The 21,225-nt window shown below is 42.6% G+C and overlaps 1 protein-coding gene across 1 annotated transcript in view; it reads right to left on the bottom strand.

Moving 5' to 3' along the window:
* Positions 1 to 21,225, bottom strand: part of apba1a (amyloid beta (A4) precursor protein-binding, family A, member 1a) — a gene marked incomplete in the record, with an annotated part of 144,079 nt that overhangs the window by 17,895 nt on the left and 104,959 nt on the right. Inside the window, 2 exon segments of the mRNA XM_034199257.1 lie at positions 431 to 470; positions 567 to 665. Of these exon segments, the coding sequence (XP_034055148.1) occupies positions 431 to 470; positions 567 to 665 (139 nt within the window).

Below are 21,225 nucleotides of genomic sequence, written 5' to 3'. Positions count from 1 at the left end.
ATACATGTAGTGGAGTAGAAGTACACCATTTACCTCTGAATTGTAGTGGAGTAGAAGTACAAAGTAGCATAAACTGTCCCTCAAAATTGTACTTATTAGTTACTTTACACCACTGATGGCATGTTACATTGTCTGCAAGTCTTCCATATTTTACCGTGTTGATTGTTTTATTTTCTTCCATACTTTTTTGTTAATAGTACTGTACTTTGGTTACTTCAAAATCTGTTTATTCATGTTTGTTTTTGGCATGTCTCAATCACTGGAGGAACTGCAGCCATTTTGTGGCTCAGGTATCCCAGCTTAATATCCTCAATAAACATAGTGACAAGCTGCAAAATCACTGAGATACATTACAATAACTAACGTAGCATCTTTTTCAGAATTCCTCTAACTCTCACTCCACTGTTTGCAACAGAGATGAAGCACTCACCTTCCACATATGTGGGGAAAGATGCAAGGCTTCTCTTGGTCTATATTAAAAGGAGAGGAGAATGAATGAATCAAACATTAATACAACTTGATGTACAAAAGTGAGAATTAGACAATATGTAATAATGGGTTAACACCTCTTTACTGGAGGGAGAAGATTGGAAGCCGTCGTCCTGCAGCAGGAGTCTGCTGGAGGACTCTGCTCCTGGAGGAGAGGGTGAGTCTGAGCCTGGAGACTGGGGGCGGGGGGGGCAAAAAGCACAATGCAACAGTAAGATAAAGGGGACATATCCTGCTTATTTTCAGGTGTATATCAGTATTTAGTTTTAGTTTCTCTGTGACATGTCTCCATGGTTTAATGTTCAAAAAGCTCTTTATTTTTCTCATACCGCCTGTGCTGCACACTTTAAGACCGAACATTACAAGCTTCTGAAAGAAAATGGGTTGTTTTAACTCAAACATTTAAAAAAGTTAATTCACCGCTAATGTTCTAATGACTATGAACTGATTTTTAATATTGTGTATTATATCATTCTATAACAAGCAATGTCATTCCAGATGTTTGGAAAACTGCAAATGTTCTCCCCTTATTGAAAGGTGGTGATCCCATGGTGATGAATAATTACAGACCAATTTCCAAGCTCTCTATTTTAGCTAAAGTACTTGAAAGGCTGGTGAATGATCCAATCAAAGAATATTTAAGCTTGAAGAACATTCTATCTCCTCACCAGTCAGGCTTTAGGAAGCAGCACAGCACAGTAACGGCTGCTTTGAAAGTAGTGAATGACATTGTTGAAGGCTTGGACGCAAAGAGCTACTGTGCTGCCCTTTTTATAGACTTATCCAAGGCATTTGATACTGTGGACCATGGCATTCTGTGCCAGAAGTTATCCCATATAGGCCTGTCTGACCAAGCTGTTGGTTGGTTTGCAAACTATCTTTCAAATCGCAAGCAATGTGTAAAATTCAGCGGTCTCTCCTCAAGCTTTCTTAATGTGCCCAGAGGCGTTCCTCAAGGTTCGGTCTTGGGACCGACCCTTTTTACTATTTATATAAATGATGTGGGTCAAAGTATGGATGCCTCTGTACATCTATATGCAGATGATACTGTTGTGTACTGTTGTGCTAGCACTGTTGCCCTTGCATTTGAACGTCTGCAGTCTGCTTTTGACACTTTTCAGTCACATCTGTTCCACCTTAGGTTGGTGTTAAATTCAGATAAGACAAAAGTCATGTTGTTTTCCAATAAGAAAAAGTTACCAACTGTTCTTCCCTGCATCATGTCTGCACAGCATAACCCCATTGAAGCTGTTAACACCTACAGATACTTAGGCATCACCATAGATGAAAATCTCTGCTTCAAACCACATATTTAGGGACGGGTGGCGCAGTGGTCTGTGCGTTTGATCATCAGATCAAGGGGGCGTTGGGGAACTCCAGTTCGAAACCCGCTCCCGCCCCACTGCGTCAGGCCGTTGTGTCCTTGGGCAAGACACTTCACCCGAATTTGCTCCTGTGGGTAATGTCCACAGTATATGACCATTACATGTATGATCTGTGTGTGTAATGTGTATTTGTAAAGCGCTTTGAGAGTCTTTGATAAAGCGCTATAATAAATATAAGGATTATTATTATTATATTGACAATCTCTTAAGGAAATTGAAATTAAAGCTGGGATTCTTTTTTAGAAATAAGGCCTGCTTCTCCACAAGTGCGAGGAAACGGCTTGTAGCTGCCACATTTTTGCCGCTCTTGGACTACGGGGATGTTGTGTACATGAACGCCTCAGCTCACTCCCTTCATCTGCTGGACGCTGTTTACCATGGGGCTCTGAGGTTCATAACCAACTGTAAACCCCTCACACACCATTGCACGCTGTACTCTTTAGTCAACTGGACATCATTATCAATGCGCAGATCACTGCACTGGTACAAACTCATCTATACCGCTATGCTTGGACTGCTGCCCCTCTACATATCCACTTACATATCACACAAACAGTACAGCTATAGACTAAGATCTCAACATTACATCACTCTGTCCGTCCCCTCAGTACGCACGGTGCTTGGGAAAAAAGCCATATCATACTCAGCCCCCTCGACCTGGAACACACTTCAGCAGGAACTTAAGCTGACCACTTTGATACCCATCACGGATTTTAAACTCATTTTAAAAAAGCTGGAGAAATCATCTGTGGGTGTTTGCACCTGCTATATCTGACTGTATATGGATTTTAATGACTACTTTTTTACGATGTTGTATTTTAGTGTTGCCTCTGTGTTTAGTGTCCTGTCCGTCTGTAACTTTGTGTGGTAGTGTTACCACTGACAGGTCTCTCTTGAAAATGAGACCTTGTGTCTCAATGAGATCTACACCTGTATAAATAAAGGCTAAATAAAAAAAAATATATATATATTGATGACTCCAGGTTTCTGAGGCTGTGGCATGTAAGTCAGCATAATAACTGTTTTGAATGTATGTGACAGATCATCAAAAAAATATAGTTTATCTTGTTACATTGTTTCAGGAGCTCTGTCGCAGGAAGACAATTATTTGAACTTTTATAATGAAAAAATTATAATAACTGATAGATTTAGTTTGAAAAAGTATGAACTGTCCTGGTGTCATCAAAGCTTGATTCTGTCACTAAGGTGTTGTTAATCAAACATTATCTCTTGTGTTGCTCACATCCCATTCAGGTTCCAAGATTTGAATATTGCCATAAGAATTGTAATTATTGTAAGGTACACAATGGATATGTTGAACATAATCTACTTTAGGATTTATTTGAAATTAAGCTCTAGGTTTCAGTGTAAAAAATGGGCTCACGTGATTTAATAAAATACACAATTAAGAGAGGGCTTTCTTTTCTGCAGCATCAGTGTTCAATACAAAATAATCTCTAGTGTTCCCCATATTTTTTTTGTATGTATAGTAGGGGGAAATTATACTGTAAATATATATTCAGTTGCCAGTTTATTAGGTACAACTAGCTAATTTCTTTTTTTTGTAGAGAGGATGTATGTCAACTGATTGGTTATTTTGGAGGCTCAAGTTTCTGGTGCTGTAACATTATGTTGTGCAATAGGCATTTCCTTAACACTAGAACCGCCAACGGGTACATTTTACCCGCAGCTGTTTTTTGATGGTATGTAGCTTTTTTTCAATAAAATATGAAAGTCTCCCAAATTTCTTTTTGGTGTCTATCTACGCCGGGATCCTGAGTTGTGGCTGATCCTGTTGCTGCGGTCCTGTGTCCTGGATCCTCTATCCTGAGTCCTGTATTTGAGTCGTGGCTGAACCTGTCACTGTGGTCCTGCCTGACTCTCATCATACTACTTCCCTGATGGCTCCCACAGGATTGTTGACATCCTCGTGGATTCATCTTCTTATTACAGACACATGCATTTCCTAACATTCTATTGCACGTCTGTCCGTCCTGGGAGAGGGATCCCTCCTCTGTTGCTCTCCCTGAGGTTTCTCCCATGTTCCCCTTTAAACTGTGAAGTTTTTCCTTGTACGATGTGAGGGTCTAAGGACAGAGGGTGTCGTATTGTCATACTGATATTCTGTACAAACTGTGAAGTCCACTGAGACAAATGTAATATTTGTGATATTGGGCTATATAAATAAACATTGATTGATTGAAAACATAAAAAAGTTTTGAGTTCTATTAACTTGTCGGGTTATACTGCAGCACCTCTTTTCACCCTCTGTCTGAGACCAGAGCCAAGCCTTTTTTGATTCATTAGCTGGCCGGCAAGACATGTCCCACCCCTTAGCCTTATCACGTATGTGTGATGTGTTGGAGCGCTAGCCAATAGAAGTTTGAATGTTACATACACTGAAAAATCTGAAACGTTGACTTTAATTAAATGTATTACGTCAACAGATTTCACATAACTGTATTATGTTAGTTGAAAGCAATACTATACAGTTTAAAGGGGACCTATCATGCAAAATGCACTTTGTGATGTCTTTTATACATAAATATGTGGAAGAATTCTGATCAGGCATTAGCTCCGCCTCCTCTTCTCTTTTTTTTCAAGCAAAGGACCCAAGATCCGCGTTTCTCTAACAGGGCTTCAAAAGAGGGGTTTGAGCAGTAAGAGGCATGGCTACAATGGGTGATCTGTTTGGTATTTTGAAAAAAACTTCACAGACATGTTTTGTATAGGTATGGCCCAGCAATATATATTTCAAATATAGCATGATAGGTCCACTTTAAATAAAAAAATAGGTTCAACTTAATATTATTTTGTTGACATAATACATTTAATTAAAGTCAACGCTTCAGTTTTTTTAGTGTAGTGATGTCACTTTGTTCTGGAAGTAAACAAAGGAGTCCAATGGAGGCAGGCGTTTCAGGCAGGGGGGGAGGGGTGGAAAGAAACACAGGGATTTTAGCCTTTGCAGACCATTTACATGCACAAAAACCTAAATAACACACTGCAGGAGAGTGTAGACCCGAAAAAGCACAATAGGGCTTCTTCAAATTAAAAACTTTCATGGCTCGCGATAGCGATTGGAAACCAACCCCCTTAACTCGCCAATTAATATTCAAATCAATGTAATTTTTATTGGAATGAGAGGGGGAAAGAGAACTAGAAGTCAAAAGAAAGGTGACAAACTAGAAAGACAGATTTCACCGGATATGGAAGACGCTCAAAGCTCCGTTAGCTCCGTTAGCTCACAACAGGACTCGGTAGACACCAGACATCAGTGCTCCAGGAAATACGCGATTTCAGGGCTGAGCATAAAGTGGACTTAAACAAACTTAAAGAAGAAATTAAGGGAGACATGAAATCTGAACTCGAAGATATGAAGCAGGAAATGTGCGAACTCCGCGCTAGCCCAGGCCAATGAAACTAGGCTGAAAGAAGCGGAGGAACAAACCGATGAGGCGGAGACAGTAAACATGGCTATGTCAGATGCGTTGATTAAATCAATGAAAGAACAGAGAGCCATGCAGGAGAAACTGGTGGATTTGGAAGGTCGATCCAGGAGAAATAAAATGCGCATTTATGGAGTACCCGAAGAGAAGACGGGACCCCCTTGAAAACGAGATGATGCATCTCAAGAGGTTTATCCCAATGAATAACATTTCTATATAGAAGGAAGGTAACTCCATGTCTGACTTTGTGGATCAACTTTTGAAAAATGAACTCGCTTTACCAGACACCAACCTACAGATACAACGCGCTCATAGAGCTCTGGCTCGCAAACCGGAAAAGAATGCACGCCAAGTTCCATAGTGGTGAACTTTCTGGAGTTTACCACCAAAGAAATGGTACTGAAAGAGGCCTGGGAAAAGAAGATACTGATGGAAGGGCGACGTCTATCGTTCGATCACGACTATGCAACGGAGGTCGTCCTGAAGCGCAAGGCGTACGTGGGAATAAAGAGGGTCCTTAAGGAGAAAAATATACATTTCCAGACACCTCTCGACAGGATGCGCATTCACTGGGACTCGGGAACACGCACATACGCAGCGCAGGAGCTGAGGAGGAGAAGTTTCTCCGTGGAGATACCAGACCGCAACGCTTCGGAGCTGTACCCGGAGATGGAGTGTCTCCACCAGACCAAGACATGGCAGCGTGTCGGAGAGAGGAGTGCAGGTGGGACCGAGACCGCGAGCAGAGTAAGGAAGAGGCTACAAGAGTATGAGCGGATCCCTCCCGAGACTAGCTGATTCATATTACACATACAGTAGGGCAAAAAAAGTATTTAGTCAGCCACAAATTGTGCAAGTTCTCCCACTTAAAAAGATGAGAGAGGCCTGTAATTTTCCTCCTAGGTACACTTCAACTATGAGAGACAAAATGGGGGGAAAGAATCCAGGAAATCACATTGTAGGATTTTTAATGAATTAATTGGTAAATTCCTCGGTAAAATAAGTATTTGGTCACCTACAAACAAACAAGATGTCTGGCTCTCACAGACCTGTAACTTCTTCTTTAAGAGCCTCCTCTGTCCTCCACTTGTTAACTGTATTAATGGCACCTGTTTGAACTCGTTATCAGTATAAAAGACACCTGTCCACAACCTCAAACAGTCACACTCCAAACTCTACTATGGCCAAGACCAAAGAGCTGTCAAAGGACACCAGAAACAAAATTGTAGACCTGCACCAGACTGGGAAGACTGAATCTGCAATAGGTAAGCAGCTTGGTGTGAAGAAATCAACTGTGGGAGCAATTATTAGAAAATGTAAGACATACAAGACCACTGATAATCTCCCTCGATCTGGGGCTCCACGCAAGATCTCACCCCGTGGGGTCAAAATGATCACAAGAACGGTGAGCAAAAATCCCAGAACCACACGGGGAGACCTAGTCAATGACCTGCAGAGAGCTGGGACCAAAGTAGCAAAGGCTACCATCAGTAACACACTACGCCGCCAGGGACTCAAATCCTGCAGTGCCAGACGTGTCCCCCTGCTTAAGCCAGTACATGTCCAGGCCCGTCTGAAGTTTGCTAGAGAGCATTTAGATCAGGCATCCTCAAACTACGGACTCTGGTCCGGATCCGGACCGAACCACCACTGTCTCCGGACTCTGAGCAAATTATACTTTTCATATGTATTATCTCTCTGTATTATATGTGAGACATCGCCACAACGCATTCACAACGAGTCAAAATTCTCCGCTATGTCCACTGCAAACAGCGCTCTGCATGTCTGACTGTTCCACTGTGTTCCACCTGTGTGTGTCAACGCTTTGGTCCAATCACATTCAGCATCCAGTCAGCGTTTTTTCCCCCCAAACAATCTGCGAATCAGAGCCACAGTAGGGCGGGTCTTCGCGGAATGCGGGTGGGAACAATGGCTGCTTCTCAGGTCGATTAAATGAAATCCTTGCTTCCCTCACTTGCGTCGTTTCCCTGCGTTTAGTCCCTCCCACCAGGGAAGCATGGAGGGACGCAAGGAAACCACGAGAAGCAGGGAAATGAGTTTTAAGAGTAATGGGACGTCCTTTCCTCCGGAGCGTCACGTGAAGCGACGTCCGTTTGTAATGACGCTGCACAGCTGTTCGTCTGGCAGCAGCCAGCTCTGTACCCGTTATTTCCACAAACACCCCCGCCTCTGTTAGTGCACATTTACTGACATAAACATTAGTATCATCTGTTGTAGATCCAAATACATGAAATAAAATAAGAAGTCATTCTCAAAAAAGATAAACGCCATTCTTAAAATGTATAAACGAAAAAAGCGATCATGAAAATGTTTCCAATAAATGAATAAAAAAATGTTTGACCACTTTGTTGTTTAGATATATCACATATTTGTAACTAAATGATACATGAATTGAAACAAAACACAGTATAAACTGAGGAGTGAGTCCCGTGAGGTTCATGTATTTTCTTCACTCCGCTGGGGTATTGCTCTCATGTCAAGAAGCATCAGATCAGTGCATGCACTGCCTCGTCCAATCAGTGAGCGATACACAGTAAGGGGGCGGGGTGAGTATCTGAGGATTTCATCGGAGGATGATCTGGTGGTTCCTCGGTTATCGCTCCTCCATGATCGCTCCTCGCTCCTCGATCCTCGGTCCTCCGGCCGAAATAAGAGCCATGGGACGGTACTCAAGATGGCGCAGGCAAATCAACTTCCGGTGAGACCGAGGACCGAGGAGCGAGGAAATGAAAATAGTCGACCTGAGAAGCAGCCAATGTGTGTGTCTCTTTCAACCTGTCTAAGTCAGAGCGAGAATTAAATTAAAAAAAAGATTCAGAGCGAGAGTTAACAGCTCATCTAGTTCCATCTGTACTGTAGCTAGTAGCCTAGTTTCACCTACCGGGGTGGCAACTGACACCCTAAAAATAGGCCTTGCCACCCCAGTTGGCAGCTTTGTTTTGAAAGAAAAGTTGTGGCTCATCGGACATTTATGAGAGAAAGTCTCTAATGTCCGAGTGCAAGTGAATGCAGCACAAGATGCACGTCATGTAACCCCGGTCCTGGCGCGAGCGTGGACATACGATTGGCGGCGATTTCATTTTGAACTGGACGGCGCAAAACGAGAAGCATTCGGACCCAAGCACTGAAGGAATGAGGTATTTGCGGTCTACACTGACAGAGAAGAGACTGTCAGTTTGGCTGTACTCAGCATTGAATCAAAACGCACTAAAGCTGTTGATCTTAATACGTTTGTGAGGCGTTTTGCTGAACAAAATGGTAATCGCCGCATTCAGCTGTAATAGACATGTCAACTTGATGCTCTGCTCACGGATGAGCATACCAAACTATTAAGATGATGACCTTACGTGTGTAAATATATTTTTTTCTTTGAGGGGGTCTGCCCCCAAAAAACTGTTTTAAGTCCTGAGAAAGTCAAATAAGACGGTGTGTAAAACTACACTGCCCAGCCAAAAAAAAGTAACCACTTTGATTGAACTAGGCCAGTAGGTAAGGACTTTCCACTGGATAATAACTGAAGTATAAAAGAATGCATGACTGAAGTGATGGAGACCATGTTGAAGGCAAACAAAAAGAGGAAATAACAGGTCAAATCAAGCAAATCCCCCTCTCAGATTCCACAGCAACCAGAAGAACATAAATACTGGCTGGTGATTTGATTCATCAGCTTTGTGATGGAATAAAAAATGCACAGTGCATTTCCACTGACACCACTGACAATGCTCAGTTGCTGGTGTTTGTGAGTTTTTATGATGAGGCAAAGGGGGAGTTTGTTGAAGATGTGTTGGGCCTGACGAACCTCAGTGGACACACAAGGGGGAATACATTTATAAAGCAATAATGGGAATGCTGAATGAAAGAGGGTGCAGCTGCCTTTATTCATAACTGTGCAGCTCTTACACTGCAACTCTGAGGGGTCAAGCACAGACACAATAACAATGAAAACTGCTGCATACAGATTATTTTTGTTTTTGCAAACTCGTGTTAAGAATCTTGTTGCAATTGTTTAAAAGTTTGAATGACCGTAATAAACGGACCTTTGTCTAATTGAAACATTTATTTTGGACCTTTAAGATTTGTATTTGAGTACCCCTGATTTAGATGATCCAGAAGAGGATTGGGAGAATGTCATATGGTCAGATGAAACCAAAATAGAACTTTTTGGTAAAAACTCAACTAGACGTGTTTGGAGGAGAAAGAATGCTGAGTTGCATCCAAAGAACACCATACCTACTGTGAAACATGGGGGTGGAAACATCATGCTTTGGGGCTGTTTTTCTGCAAAGGGACCAGGACGACTGATCCGTGTAAAGGAAAGAAAGAATGGGGCCATGTATCGTGAGATTTTGAGTGACAACCTCCTTCCATCAGCAAGGGCATTGAAGATGAAACGTGGCTGGGTCTTTCAGCATGACAATGATCCCAAACACACCGCCCGGTAGGGGTGTAACGGTTCACAGAAGTCACGGTTCGGTTCATACCTCGGTTTGGGGGTCACGGTTCGGTACAACAAGAAAAAGCAAAAAAAGTCCCAAATGCATAATTCCAGGTTTGTTGTTATTTATTTTTGAACAGTAGTGCCAGTTTCAGTTTAAAAATAAGGAACTCTGATATTTTGAATAATTAACTTTATTAAACAGTTAAAAACAAACCACAAACAGTACCACACACACTCAGATGGCCATATTACCTATAATGGCTGATGTCAAACAAAAAGGTTTCATCAAGCTGTAAAACTAAAAAGGATGTCTTGAAAATATGACATCATAAATAATAAGAAAGTGTTTCAAGAGCGCAAAGTCGTTGAAAAACATATGCCAAAAGCTTCCGTTATTTATTTTGATCTCACGGCTTTCATGTCTATTGGTTTAAACAGCGGGGATCAGCTGTTGAACTGCTGCTGTCTTTTGCCGGGCTCCGGTGATTGGCAAATCTGGGTGATGCCTTCTGATATGATTTAGCATGTTTGGCGTGTGTTCCCATGAGCAAAACAACATCCGGTTTCACTATGAGTGGTCTTATTTTCGAGAGCTCCCGCTTTGGCGGTTATTCCTCACGATTTTTTACATATTTCATCCTCCTGACAATATGGATTATGGACTCCTACCTCAACTCATCAATGAGGCAACATCACTTAGAGAAGGAGAGTAATGAAAGCGGGGATAAAATGAACCACAATGACTTTTACCTTCTCAACGGCTAGGAAAGGAAACACCTCGCTTTTGGAAGTGCAAGCATTCATGCATTATTAACTGCAAACCCGACGCGAAAGTACTTGCCCCCGTCAGGCAAACTAGACCGAAGAAGTATGATAGTCTTGGTCTTATTGTTAGCGGGAGACATCCATCTGAATCCGGACCCGGTGCAGACAAGAAGCCAGGCCTGCAGGCTCGATGAGCTAGTATCTCAATTAGCATCAGAACTAGCATCTCTTCCGCTGCAACAACAACTACGCGGAGACAGCGGAGACCAAGGAATAAACGGAGACTTCGAGATTCCCCCGGGGACGCCTCGGCAGACAGACACGCATGAGGCAGTGACGAGAGGAAGAGAACCGAGATCCGAGGGAACAAATATCCGCCATGTTGTTAGCCACCCTGCTAGCATATCAACGGCTAAAGCTACAACGGAGCCTCCGTCCCCCCACCACCACCACCACACACCACCACGACAAGCCGGTTGCTGTAACGGACAAAGACAAATATCTGCAAGCTGACGACATTGTGCATTTAAGCAACAAAAATGGACTACATATTTGTCATCTGAACACTAACAGCCTGAGACACAAACTGGCTGAACTCAGGCAGCTATTCATGAACGGTAAGGCAAGCATATTATGCTTTTCTGAGACCAAATTGGACAATCCCATTACAGATTCAGAGATTGAAATTGAAGATTATCTTGTAGTGAGAAGGGACAGGAACGTGAATGGAGGTGGTGTCTGCATGTACATACATAAAGACACCAATTTCAAAAACCGTACTGACCTGCATCATGAAAATATTGAATCTGTTTGGGTTGAAATTATTTTTGACAATGCTAAATCTGTAATAGTCGGGACAATCTATAGACCACCGGAACAGAGTGACTTTTATGATACATTAGATGGGTGTTTGGCTGATGTGGGGGATGTAGAGACAATTATTATTGGAGACTGGAACACGGATATGCAACGTAAAGACACGTCCGTCTTCAAGTCCTTCAGTAGGATTTGTGATCTGCACGGCTTCAGCCAGCTAATCACCCAACCCACCCGGGTATGTGAAACAACACAAACTACCATTGATCTCATTCTGACCTCTGACAAGTCCAGGATCTCCAGTAAAGGGGTTATAGCATGCGGGTTAAGTGATCATTATATGATATTCTGTACCCGCAAAAAGCTAAAACAAAGGGCCGGCTGTCACAAAACAGTCATATCTAGAGACCTCAAAAACTACTCTAGCGAGGCCTTTAACCTAGAACTGGAGAGCCTGGACTGGTCAGATGAGCTCAGTGGTACACAAGTTGAAGAAACATGGCTTGGTTTCAAAAACAAATTCTCTGTAATACTCAATGATTTGGCCCCCCTAAGAACAACCAGGGTAAAAAATCGCGCTGAGCCGTGGATGCACTCCGGCATACTGACCGCCATGAAAACCAGAGACAAAAAATGCTCTGAGTTTCATAAAAGTCAGTCAATGCTTTCCAAAAGCACGAGCAGTGAACTCCAGGCCCACGTGACTGAACTCAAAATTGAAAGAAACAGACTAAGAAATGACGTAAGCTCCGTGATCAAAACTGCCAAAAAGAATTTCATCAATGTCAAAACTGAGGAAAACAAAAATAAACCCCGTGAACTTTGGAAATTACTCAATAAGCTTGGCTGCAGTAAAAAACTCAAAACGAGATTTTCTAACTTAAACATAAAGACAGATAACAGGCTCATCACAGACAAACTGGATGTGGCCAAGTACTTGAACATTTTTTTCACAAACATAGCCACAACTCTTGTAAATAAATTACCCTCCCACTCAGGGCTTTTTGGAGTAGATCACATCATGACCTACTACAAAAACCTAGGGGTACGCAAAGATGATTTCAGTCTAGCAAGGGTAACAACAGCAGAGGTACTCATTAAACTGAGCGCCCTCCAACCTAACAAGGCCACTGGCCACGACAATATCCCCTCCAAATTCCTCAGACTCAGCAACCGCCATCTCACCAGTCATAGCTCACATAATTAACCTCTCCATAAAACAGGGAAAAGTACCCAAAGACTTCAAAATTGCAAGAGTAACCCCCCTGCACAAAAAGGGCAGCAAATTGGACCCAGGCAACTACCGCCCTGTTTCTATACTTACCTCCATCTCGAAAGTCATGGAAACAATAGTATATGAACAGGTCGAAAAGTACCTCGCGGAAAATAAACTAATCTATGAATTTCAATCTGGCTTTAGAACATCCCACTCCACTGACACATGCCTTCTTTATTTGAGCGACCACATCAAACAAGAGGTGGACGAGGGCAAGTACTGCGGCATGGTGATGCTGGACCTACAAAAGGCTTTCGACACTGTCAATCACCCCATTCTGATTGACAAGCTAAAAGCAATTGGTTTTGATAAACTATCGGTGAGCTGGATGCAATCCTACCTGGAGGGGAGAGAACAGATGGTGGAGGTAAACGGTACTCTGTCCCCCCCCCTCCCAGTGAGCTGTGGTGTTCCACAAGGAAGCATATTAGGTCCGTTACTGTTCCTAATTTATGTAAATGACATGTCATCAGCATGTGACTGCAACTTGTTCCTGTTCGCGGACGACTCAGCCCTGCTGGTCTCTGACAGGAGCAGATTGCAGGTTGAAAAAACCCTCAGCTCCGAGCTCGGCAGAATCTGCACCTGGCTCGCCGATAATAAATTATCATTACACCTGGGTAAAACAGAGTCCATTCTCTTTGGTTCGAAACATAATCTCAGCAAATCCGACGACTTCTCAGTTGCAGTGGGCGACATTATTGTCACAAGTAAGAAGGAAATTACATACCTAGGATCTATTCTTGAGGCAAACCTCTCCTGTGACAAAATGGCATCCAATGTAATAAAAAAAGTCAATCAAAGAACTAGATTCCTATACCGGATCTCCTCTCTGGTAAACAAGAACACCCTGAAAACTCTGGCAGGAGCACTCATTCAAGGGTACTATGACTATGCTTGCACGTCATGGTACCATAGCACCTCCAAGGCGCTAAAAATAAAACTTCAAACATCGCAAAATAAACTGGTCAGACTACTGCTTGACCTTTCATCTAGAACGCACCTCACCTCTGCCCACTTTGACAACCTAGGATGGCTTAGAGTAGACGACAGAGTACAGCTACTTGCAATGGGCCTGGTCTACAAGATCCACTACACCTCTATGGTACCCATGTACATGTCAAAATTCTTCCCAAAGGTCAAGGAATACCATGATCATAACACCAGAGGGAGCTCCACAAATCATGTGAAACCCAGATTTGGCACAAAAAAGGGGGAATACACGTTTCGCAATTATGCCACATCAAGGTGGAACGCTCTTCCCACAACTGTAAAGGAAAGTAAAACTATACTTACCTTCAAAACCTCTCTTAAAGAGCACCTTCGGGGGAGAGCATTGCAAAACTGGCCCCGGTAATGGTACAAATCTCAACCTGTCGTTCAATGGACAGCTTCCCCCCCCCCCCCCCCATCTATGTATATACTCGCATTTTAGACTCTGTTACTAACTGTATATCTGTAGACTTGGTATGTCTTAAATGTCCGGTTAGGATGTATTAGAACGAAATCTAAAATGAAAATTGTAAACAAGCAATCTGTATGTAAAAAACCACCTGTATGTAAATTGTAAATAAGCCATCTGTATGTCAAATATGTCTTATATGTCTTAAATGACATGATGAATTGGAAATGGGGGACCCTGATGTAAACAAGATGAAAGTCTTTCTCTGGTCTGCATCCCCTTAACAATTGTATGTTTTGAGCTGTACTGTACTGTACCCAATATACAAGCTGTTAATAAACTTTTCAATCAATCAATCAATCAATCAGCATACCGCACCGCTGTCTAACAACGCCGACACACCGTCCTCGTCCGATCCACCACTCGCACTTCATCGTTGTTGTAGTCCACAGGGAACCCGAAATGTTCCCACACAGCTGATTTAAAAAAAAAAAAGCAGGTGAGTTCTAGCTCCTGTGTGTTATCTGAAATCGCCATACTAACTTTTCTTCTTCTTGTATTTTGTTCGTTTTGTTGTTGTGTTTCTTCTTGTTCTTCATTTGTTGTTTAAGGGCGGTTGGCAAACAGCTTTTAGGCGCAATACCGCCCCCTGGATTATATATAGTGTAGTGGATACTGCCCTGAATGACAGACTTTTTTCCCACTCGTAAAAAAAAGGCGTATTCGTCGTGTGACTGCATGTGCCGAACCGTGATGGTACGGGACGAATACGGATACCGTTACACCCCTACCGCCCGGGCAACGAAGGAGTGGCTTCGTAAGAAGCATTTCAAGGTCCTGGAGTGGCCTAGCCAGTCTCCAGATCTCAACCCCATAGAAAATCTTTGGAGGGAGTTGAAAGTCCGTGTTGCCCAGCGACAGCCCCAAAACATCACTGCTCTAGAGGAGATCTGCATGGAGGAATGGGCCAAAATACCAGCAACAGTGTGTGAAAACCTTGTGAAGACTTACAGAAAACGTTTGACCTCTGTCATTGCCAACAAAGGGTATATAACCAAGTATTGAGATGAACTTTTGTTATTGACCAAATACTTATTTTCCACCATAATTTGCAAATAAATTCTTTAAAAATCAAACAATGTGATTTCCTGGATTTTTTTTTTCTTCTCATTTTGTCTCTCATAGTTGAGGTATACCTAGGATGAAAATTACAGGCCTCTCATCTTTTTAAGTGGGAGAACTTGCACAATTGGTGGCTGACTAAATATTTTTTTGCCCCACTGTGTATATATATATATATATATATATATATATATTCACAGTATATATTTGTCACGACTTCATTTGGATTATATAAGTGTTATCGGATGCCGTTGGACTACTAGGATGCGTGAGATTGCGTGTTTCACCTCTAGTGAGGGGCCATCCAGGAGGAGGCTTTCCCCTCTTCCTGCCAACGGGGACTTAGGGTGGTGAGGAATCACCCTACCTTGAAAGTCTACGTTTTTCTTTTTACGTTCTACGTTCACTACACGTAGGCCAGATGTTCAGGTCTGTGTAGTTTTCAGTTGTCTGGAGTTTTGTGAATGCAAAGGATTGGGTAATTTAAATGCTGTACAATAATATAAAATTGGTATCACTTAATGTAAATGGGATGAATAATCCAGTTAAAAGGAGCAAGGTCCTGGCTAAATTGAAAAAAGAAAAGGCCCAAGTACTATTTTTTTTATAAGAAACTCATCTGCCTCAACAGGAGCATGACAAATTAAAATGCTTTGGTTTTAAAAATACATTCTATAGTTCGTACAAACCTAGCCAGAAGAGGGGAGTGGCTATCCTTATTTCAAATGCAGTTCAATTTGAACTCCATAAAGAAGTTAGGGACAAAGAGGGACGATATGTATTAGTGAAAGGAAAACTTGAAAATGCAGTGGTGACATTGGTCAATGTATATGCCCCTCCTCCCAGAGAGTAACAAATCTATTTTTAAAACTGTTTGACGTCATTGCATTAGAGACAGGGTATTTTGATATGTGGAGGGGATTTTAATGTGGTCCATAGTCACTACAAGCCACAAAAATAGCAAGAAGCACCTGACCAAGTTTGTTAATGCGTCAGTGCAGGAAATGGGACTAATTGATATTTGGAGGGAACTTCACCCCCTAGAACGGGATTATATACACTATTCAGAGTGTAAAATCGGGGTGGCAGATGTTTCGGATCATAATATGATTAGCTTGTCAATAAATCTGAATAGTAGACAAAATAATACAGGCTCAATGTGGGTGTTTTGAATAATAAGGCCACCGTGGAACAGTTAAGGGAAGAGATACAAATATATATAGAGGACAATGATACTGTGGGATGCTTTGAAGGCTGTTCTCTGTGGAAAGCTGATCACCCTAACAGCATCACAAAAAAAGGCCTGGCTAGCCACATATAAAATAGAACAATTGAGAGAAATGGAGACAAAACATAAGAGTACAGGGGATCAATCGGCATTACAACAAATTCAGGAAACAAGGGGGGAGATAAATTAGATCCTCAGAGGAGAAATAGAAAAAAAGGTTTTTAAAGCAGTCTTATTATGAATCAGGCTCAAAAGCAGCTAGACTCCTGGCCAGACGCCTGCGCAAACAGCAAGCCTCTAATACAATTCATAGGACAAGGGACCCCCAAACTAATCAACTACTGTATGAGCCAGATGAGATAGAAAGAATATTTGAAAAGTACTATAAGACACTACTCTAATCCACCATTAGCTGATGAAAGCACAATAAGAAACTTTCTTAACCCGTTTGATCTGCCATCTATAGGTGAGAGAATGACACCATTACATCGCAATTTACAGTTGAAGAGCTGGAAGCTGCAATCAGTAGGCTAAAGACCAGTAAATCACCGGGCAGCGATGGGTTCTCTCCAGAGTTCTATAAAACTTTCACGAAGGAGCTAACACCTCTGCTTCTGTCTTGTTTTGATTGGACTCTTAAAGAAGGCAGGGCTCCCCCATCTTGGAGGGAAGCAATTATTTCCTTTTTGCCTAAGGAAGGCAAAGACCACTGTAAAAATGATAGTCCAATTTCTCTTTTAAATGTGGACTACAAGCTGTTTACCTCAATCATCTGTAAAAGATTTGAGACTTTTATGCCAGATCTTATTCATGAAGATCAAACTGGATTCATTAGAGGGCGCCAAACACAATACAATATCAGAAGGACTCTCCATATTGTAGATAATGCACATAAAAAGGGCACAAGTATGGTTCTGGTTTGTCTGGATGCAGAAAAAGCGTTTGACAGTGTCAGTTGGTCTTTTTTATATGAAGTACTAAGGAGGTTTGGTTTAAATGAAAATGCAATTCGGTGTATTAAGACTGTTTATCATGAACCTACGGCTAGGATCAAAGTAAATGGGAGTCTGTCCAATAGGATTCAGCTGGAGAGAGGCTCTAGACAGGGCTGCTGTCTCTCTCATACTCTCTTTGCTTTATTTGTTGAACCATTGGCGCAAGCAATAGGCGCATTCACACCGCAGTACTTTTCCCATAAAAGGTTCATCAGAACTCTTTAGTTCTCATGAACTAAGTCTAAAATATTATAGTGTGGTGGTTCGATACGTCGTGTTGATCCGTGGCGCACTCATAACGCGCAGGGCTGGAGTGACCTTTGCTGTTGGGACTCGGGTTTGAGTCCAGCATGAACTTTTTTGTTATTTTCATGTCGATGGACACTGAATATTATGTGGTTTGAATAGAGGATTCCTAATATTGTTTGCCGACACCAACATTAATGACCCATCAGCATTTTAAAGTCTAATATCCCTGCACATGCAGCAATGACATTTCTGCTGCTATCTTTGCAAAACGAGTTAACAGTCACATGTTATCTGGATGAGTGCTGCAGAATGCCGTTTTTATAAGGCATGTAGATGTGTGTGTCTTTCATATTAAACATGATCGCTGGTAGATAGCCACAGAAGTCGTTACACAGTTTAATCTGGGCGGATCCCATTTTCCCATGAGCGAATCACAGTTTACCTGAGAGGAACAGTTTACCTGAGAGGAACAGTTTAACACAGCTGAAGACTTCTCCACGCTGCTTTCAAACTGTGAGTAAACAACGTACGCTTCACTTGTAGGCTGTCTGAAGGTGTACACAGGTCTCAGATGGACTTGGTATCACATTAAGACCGATATTCAGAAATAAGTCTGGCAACAATAGCTGGTTTAAATGATTTATTGGAGCTCGCAATGTTTTGAACAGACATCCCCGATCAACTCGTTTTTCTTTTTGTAGTCCTCGCTGTTCGCGTCCGGATATTGCCATCGTAAGCACAACCTCACACACTGGTACTGAATGTGCATCAAAGTGTTCCTATCCAGCCAAATATACCAAAAGATTTATGTAAACGACAGAAGAAGCGATCGAAATGTGTATTTCAGTCGAGGCCACGCCTCCACATCTGTCAACCAGTTGATCGGGGAACCAGTCAATCCGGAACACCGGCCGCTGGGTCGGCGGCCGCGGAGACCGGTGTCGCGGGGGCTGCTGTTGCACCCGCCGGGGCCCCAGGGGGTGCGGATGAAGTAGGGATGAATATCGTGAGAGATGAAACAGGGATTGTAGAGAGTGTGGTGAGTGTGAGAGGAAAAAATGTGGAAACAGGTAAACGGGTGGGAGATGATGTAGCAGGACAGGCGAGGACTGGTGCTGTGGGACAGGTGGAGGCTGTTGGCACACAGCAGGAGCTGCCGTCTGATTCTGGGAGGCAAAAAGAGCTTCAACAGGCTGCAGACAATAATGAGGTGATAGAGATGGACACAGACGGTGAGGGGGATTCTGACTGTGTTTTAGTTGCAGATAGTCTCTCTCAGAACGCAGAGATATATTCTTTGGAAGAGATTAATGTCTTTTTAGATGAGTCCTTTGACAAGGCAGTGGAAGTGAGAGACTTTTTCCCTGACACTAACAAGTTTCTTCATACAGTGAGCACTCTTCAGAAAGTTGTAGGGTTAGACCTGCTGGATGAAAAGAGACGCTATCGTCTCAGGAAGCATGTAACTACTATGAAAAAAGTTACGAAAGGAAGCAAAAAAGGGGGGAAACTGAAAAGGTCTAAATAATTTCAAATTGATCATGCAACACTGGGTGTCTCCTCTCTGCTGTGTGTACCTGTCTGTTCTTTTTCTCTATCTCCTTCCTCTAATGCAGGCTTTAAGGGTTGCTTCTTTAAACATTAACGGGGGTAGAAGTGCACAGAAAAGAGCTTTAGTGTTAGAGGTCTTTAATCAGAAAAAATTAGATGTGATATTTCTGCAGGAAACGCACAGTGATAGCCTGAATGAGACGGACTGGGGAATGTGGTGGGGGGGTCAGTATGTACTCAGTCATGGCTCAAACCTTAGTGCTGGAGTAGCTGTTTTTTTCTCCCCCTCTCTAAATGTTAAGATGTGATCCAGCACAGAGATAGTGGCAGGTAGAGCCTTGATGGTGAAAGTGGAACTATTAGAGTTATTTTTCACTTTTATTAATGTTTATGCACCCAATCAGGGCCCTGCACGTGTATCTGTGTTTCAGTTATTAAAAGACAAGCTAGACACTAGTGTACAGGGGGAGTGTGTTATACTGGGGGGGGACTGGAACGCTTGCACTAATGTCACTTTAGACAGAATAGGACGGGAGCCGCATCCTCAGTCGTCCCTTTTACTGTCACAGGTGATAAGAGAGGCTGACTTAGTGGATGTGTGGAGGACGAAGCACCCCTCTGTTAAACAATACACCTGGATGAGAATGCTAGATGGGGGCGTCAGTGCAGCCAGGCTAGACAGATTTTACATGTCTGCTTCTTCTATTACTCGTGCAGTGAACTGTCACATCCAACCTGTTGGTTTTACAGACCATCAGCTAGTTTCTTTAGATTTGGTTGTATCCAACACAGAGAAACCTAGATCGTTCTGGCAGTTTAATGTTAACATTTTACAAGATTTGACTTTTTGTGAGAATTTTAAATTATTTTGGATCAACTGGAAATCAAAGAAAGAGTCTTTTCCCTCCCTGAGTCAGTGGTGGGAGGTAGGAAAGGCTCAGATTAGAGTGTTCTGCCAACAGTATACAGCCTACTCCACTGCAAACATTAGGAGAGCTGTAGAGCAGTTAGAGAGGGAGATCAGAGAGTTAGATAGTGTGTCTGCTCGAAATATAGAACAGTCCCTCCTAAAACAACAACAGCTTAACTGTTTTCTTCAGGAGAAGGCCAAGGGAGCTCTGATCAGAGCCCGTTTTACTTCCATGAGAGACATTGATGCACCAACCACCTTTTTCTTCAACCTGGAGAGGTCTGTGGGCCAAAGGAAGCAGATGGTATGTCTGTGTCTCCCCGATGGACAGGTAACCTCTGAACCTGCTGAGATGAGGAGGCATGCAGTGTCCTTCTACACAGACCTGTTCAAAGCCGAAGGTTGTGACGTGGAAGCTGCTGATGAACTTCTTCAGGGTCTTCCACAGCTGAGTCCAGCCGAAAGTGACACCCTGGGCTCTGACATTACGCTGGAGGAATTGACCTCTGCGGTGACACAGATGGCCTCCGGCAAGGCTCTGGGCATAGACGGTTTACCTGCAGACTTTTTTAAACATTTCTGGAGTATTCTGGGACATGACTTGCTAGAAGTATTGATGGAGTCCTTTGGGAAAGGGACTCTTCCAGCTTCCTGTAGGCGTGCAGTGATTTCACTGTTGCCTAAGAAAGGAGATCTAACCCTGCTTAAGAACTGGAGACCTGTGGCTCTCTTATGTACGGACTATAAGATACTGTCAAAGGTCTTAGCTAACAGACTGAAGTGTTTTATTGAACTTCTTATCGGTACTGATCAGACATATTGTATCCCTGGCAGATCAATTGTGGACAATTTGTTTTTGATGAGAGACACTTTTGATGTTTGCAAACTGTATAATATAAATGTTGGTATTATTTCTATTGACCAGGAGAAGGCGTTTGATCGTGTGGATCACACGTTTCTGGCTGCCACATTGCAGGCTTTTGGTGTTGGGGAGCATTTTTTGTCCTGGGTGAAGTGTTTGTACAGTGATGCATGTTGTGTTGTGAAGGTGGGGGGAGGGCTGAGCAGACCTGTACCAGTTAAAAGGGGGATCAGGCAGGGCTGCCCTATCTCAGGCCTATTATATAGT

The sequence above is a fragment of the Gymnodraco acuticeps genome, unplaced genomic scaffold (genome assembly GCF_902827175.1).
Source record: "Gymnodraco acuticeps unplaced genomic scaffold, fGymAcu1.1, whole genome shotgun sequence".
NCBI lineage: Eukaryota > Metazoa > Chordata > Actinopteri > Perciformes > Bathydraconidae > Gymnodraco > Gymnodraco acuticeps.
This window is presented reverse-complemented; position numbering and strand designations above follow the sequence as displayed.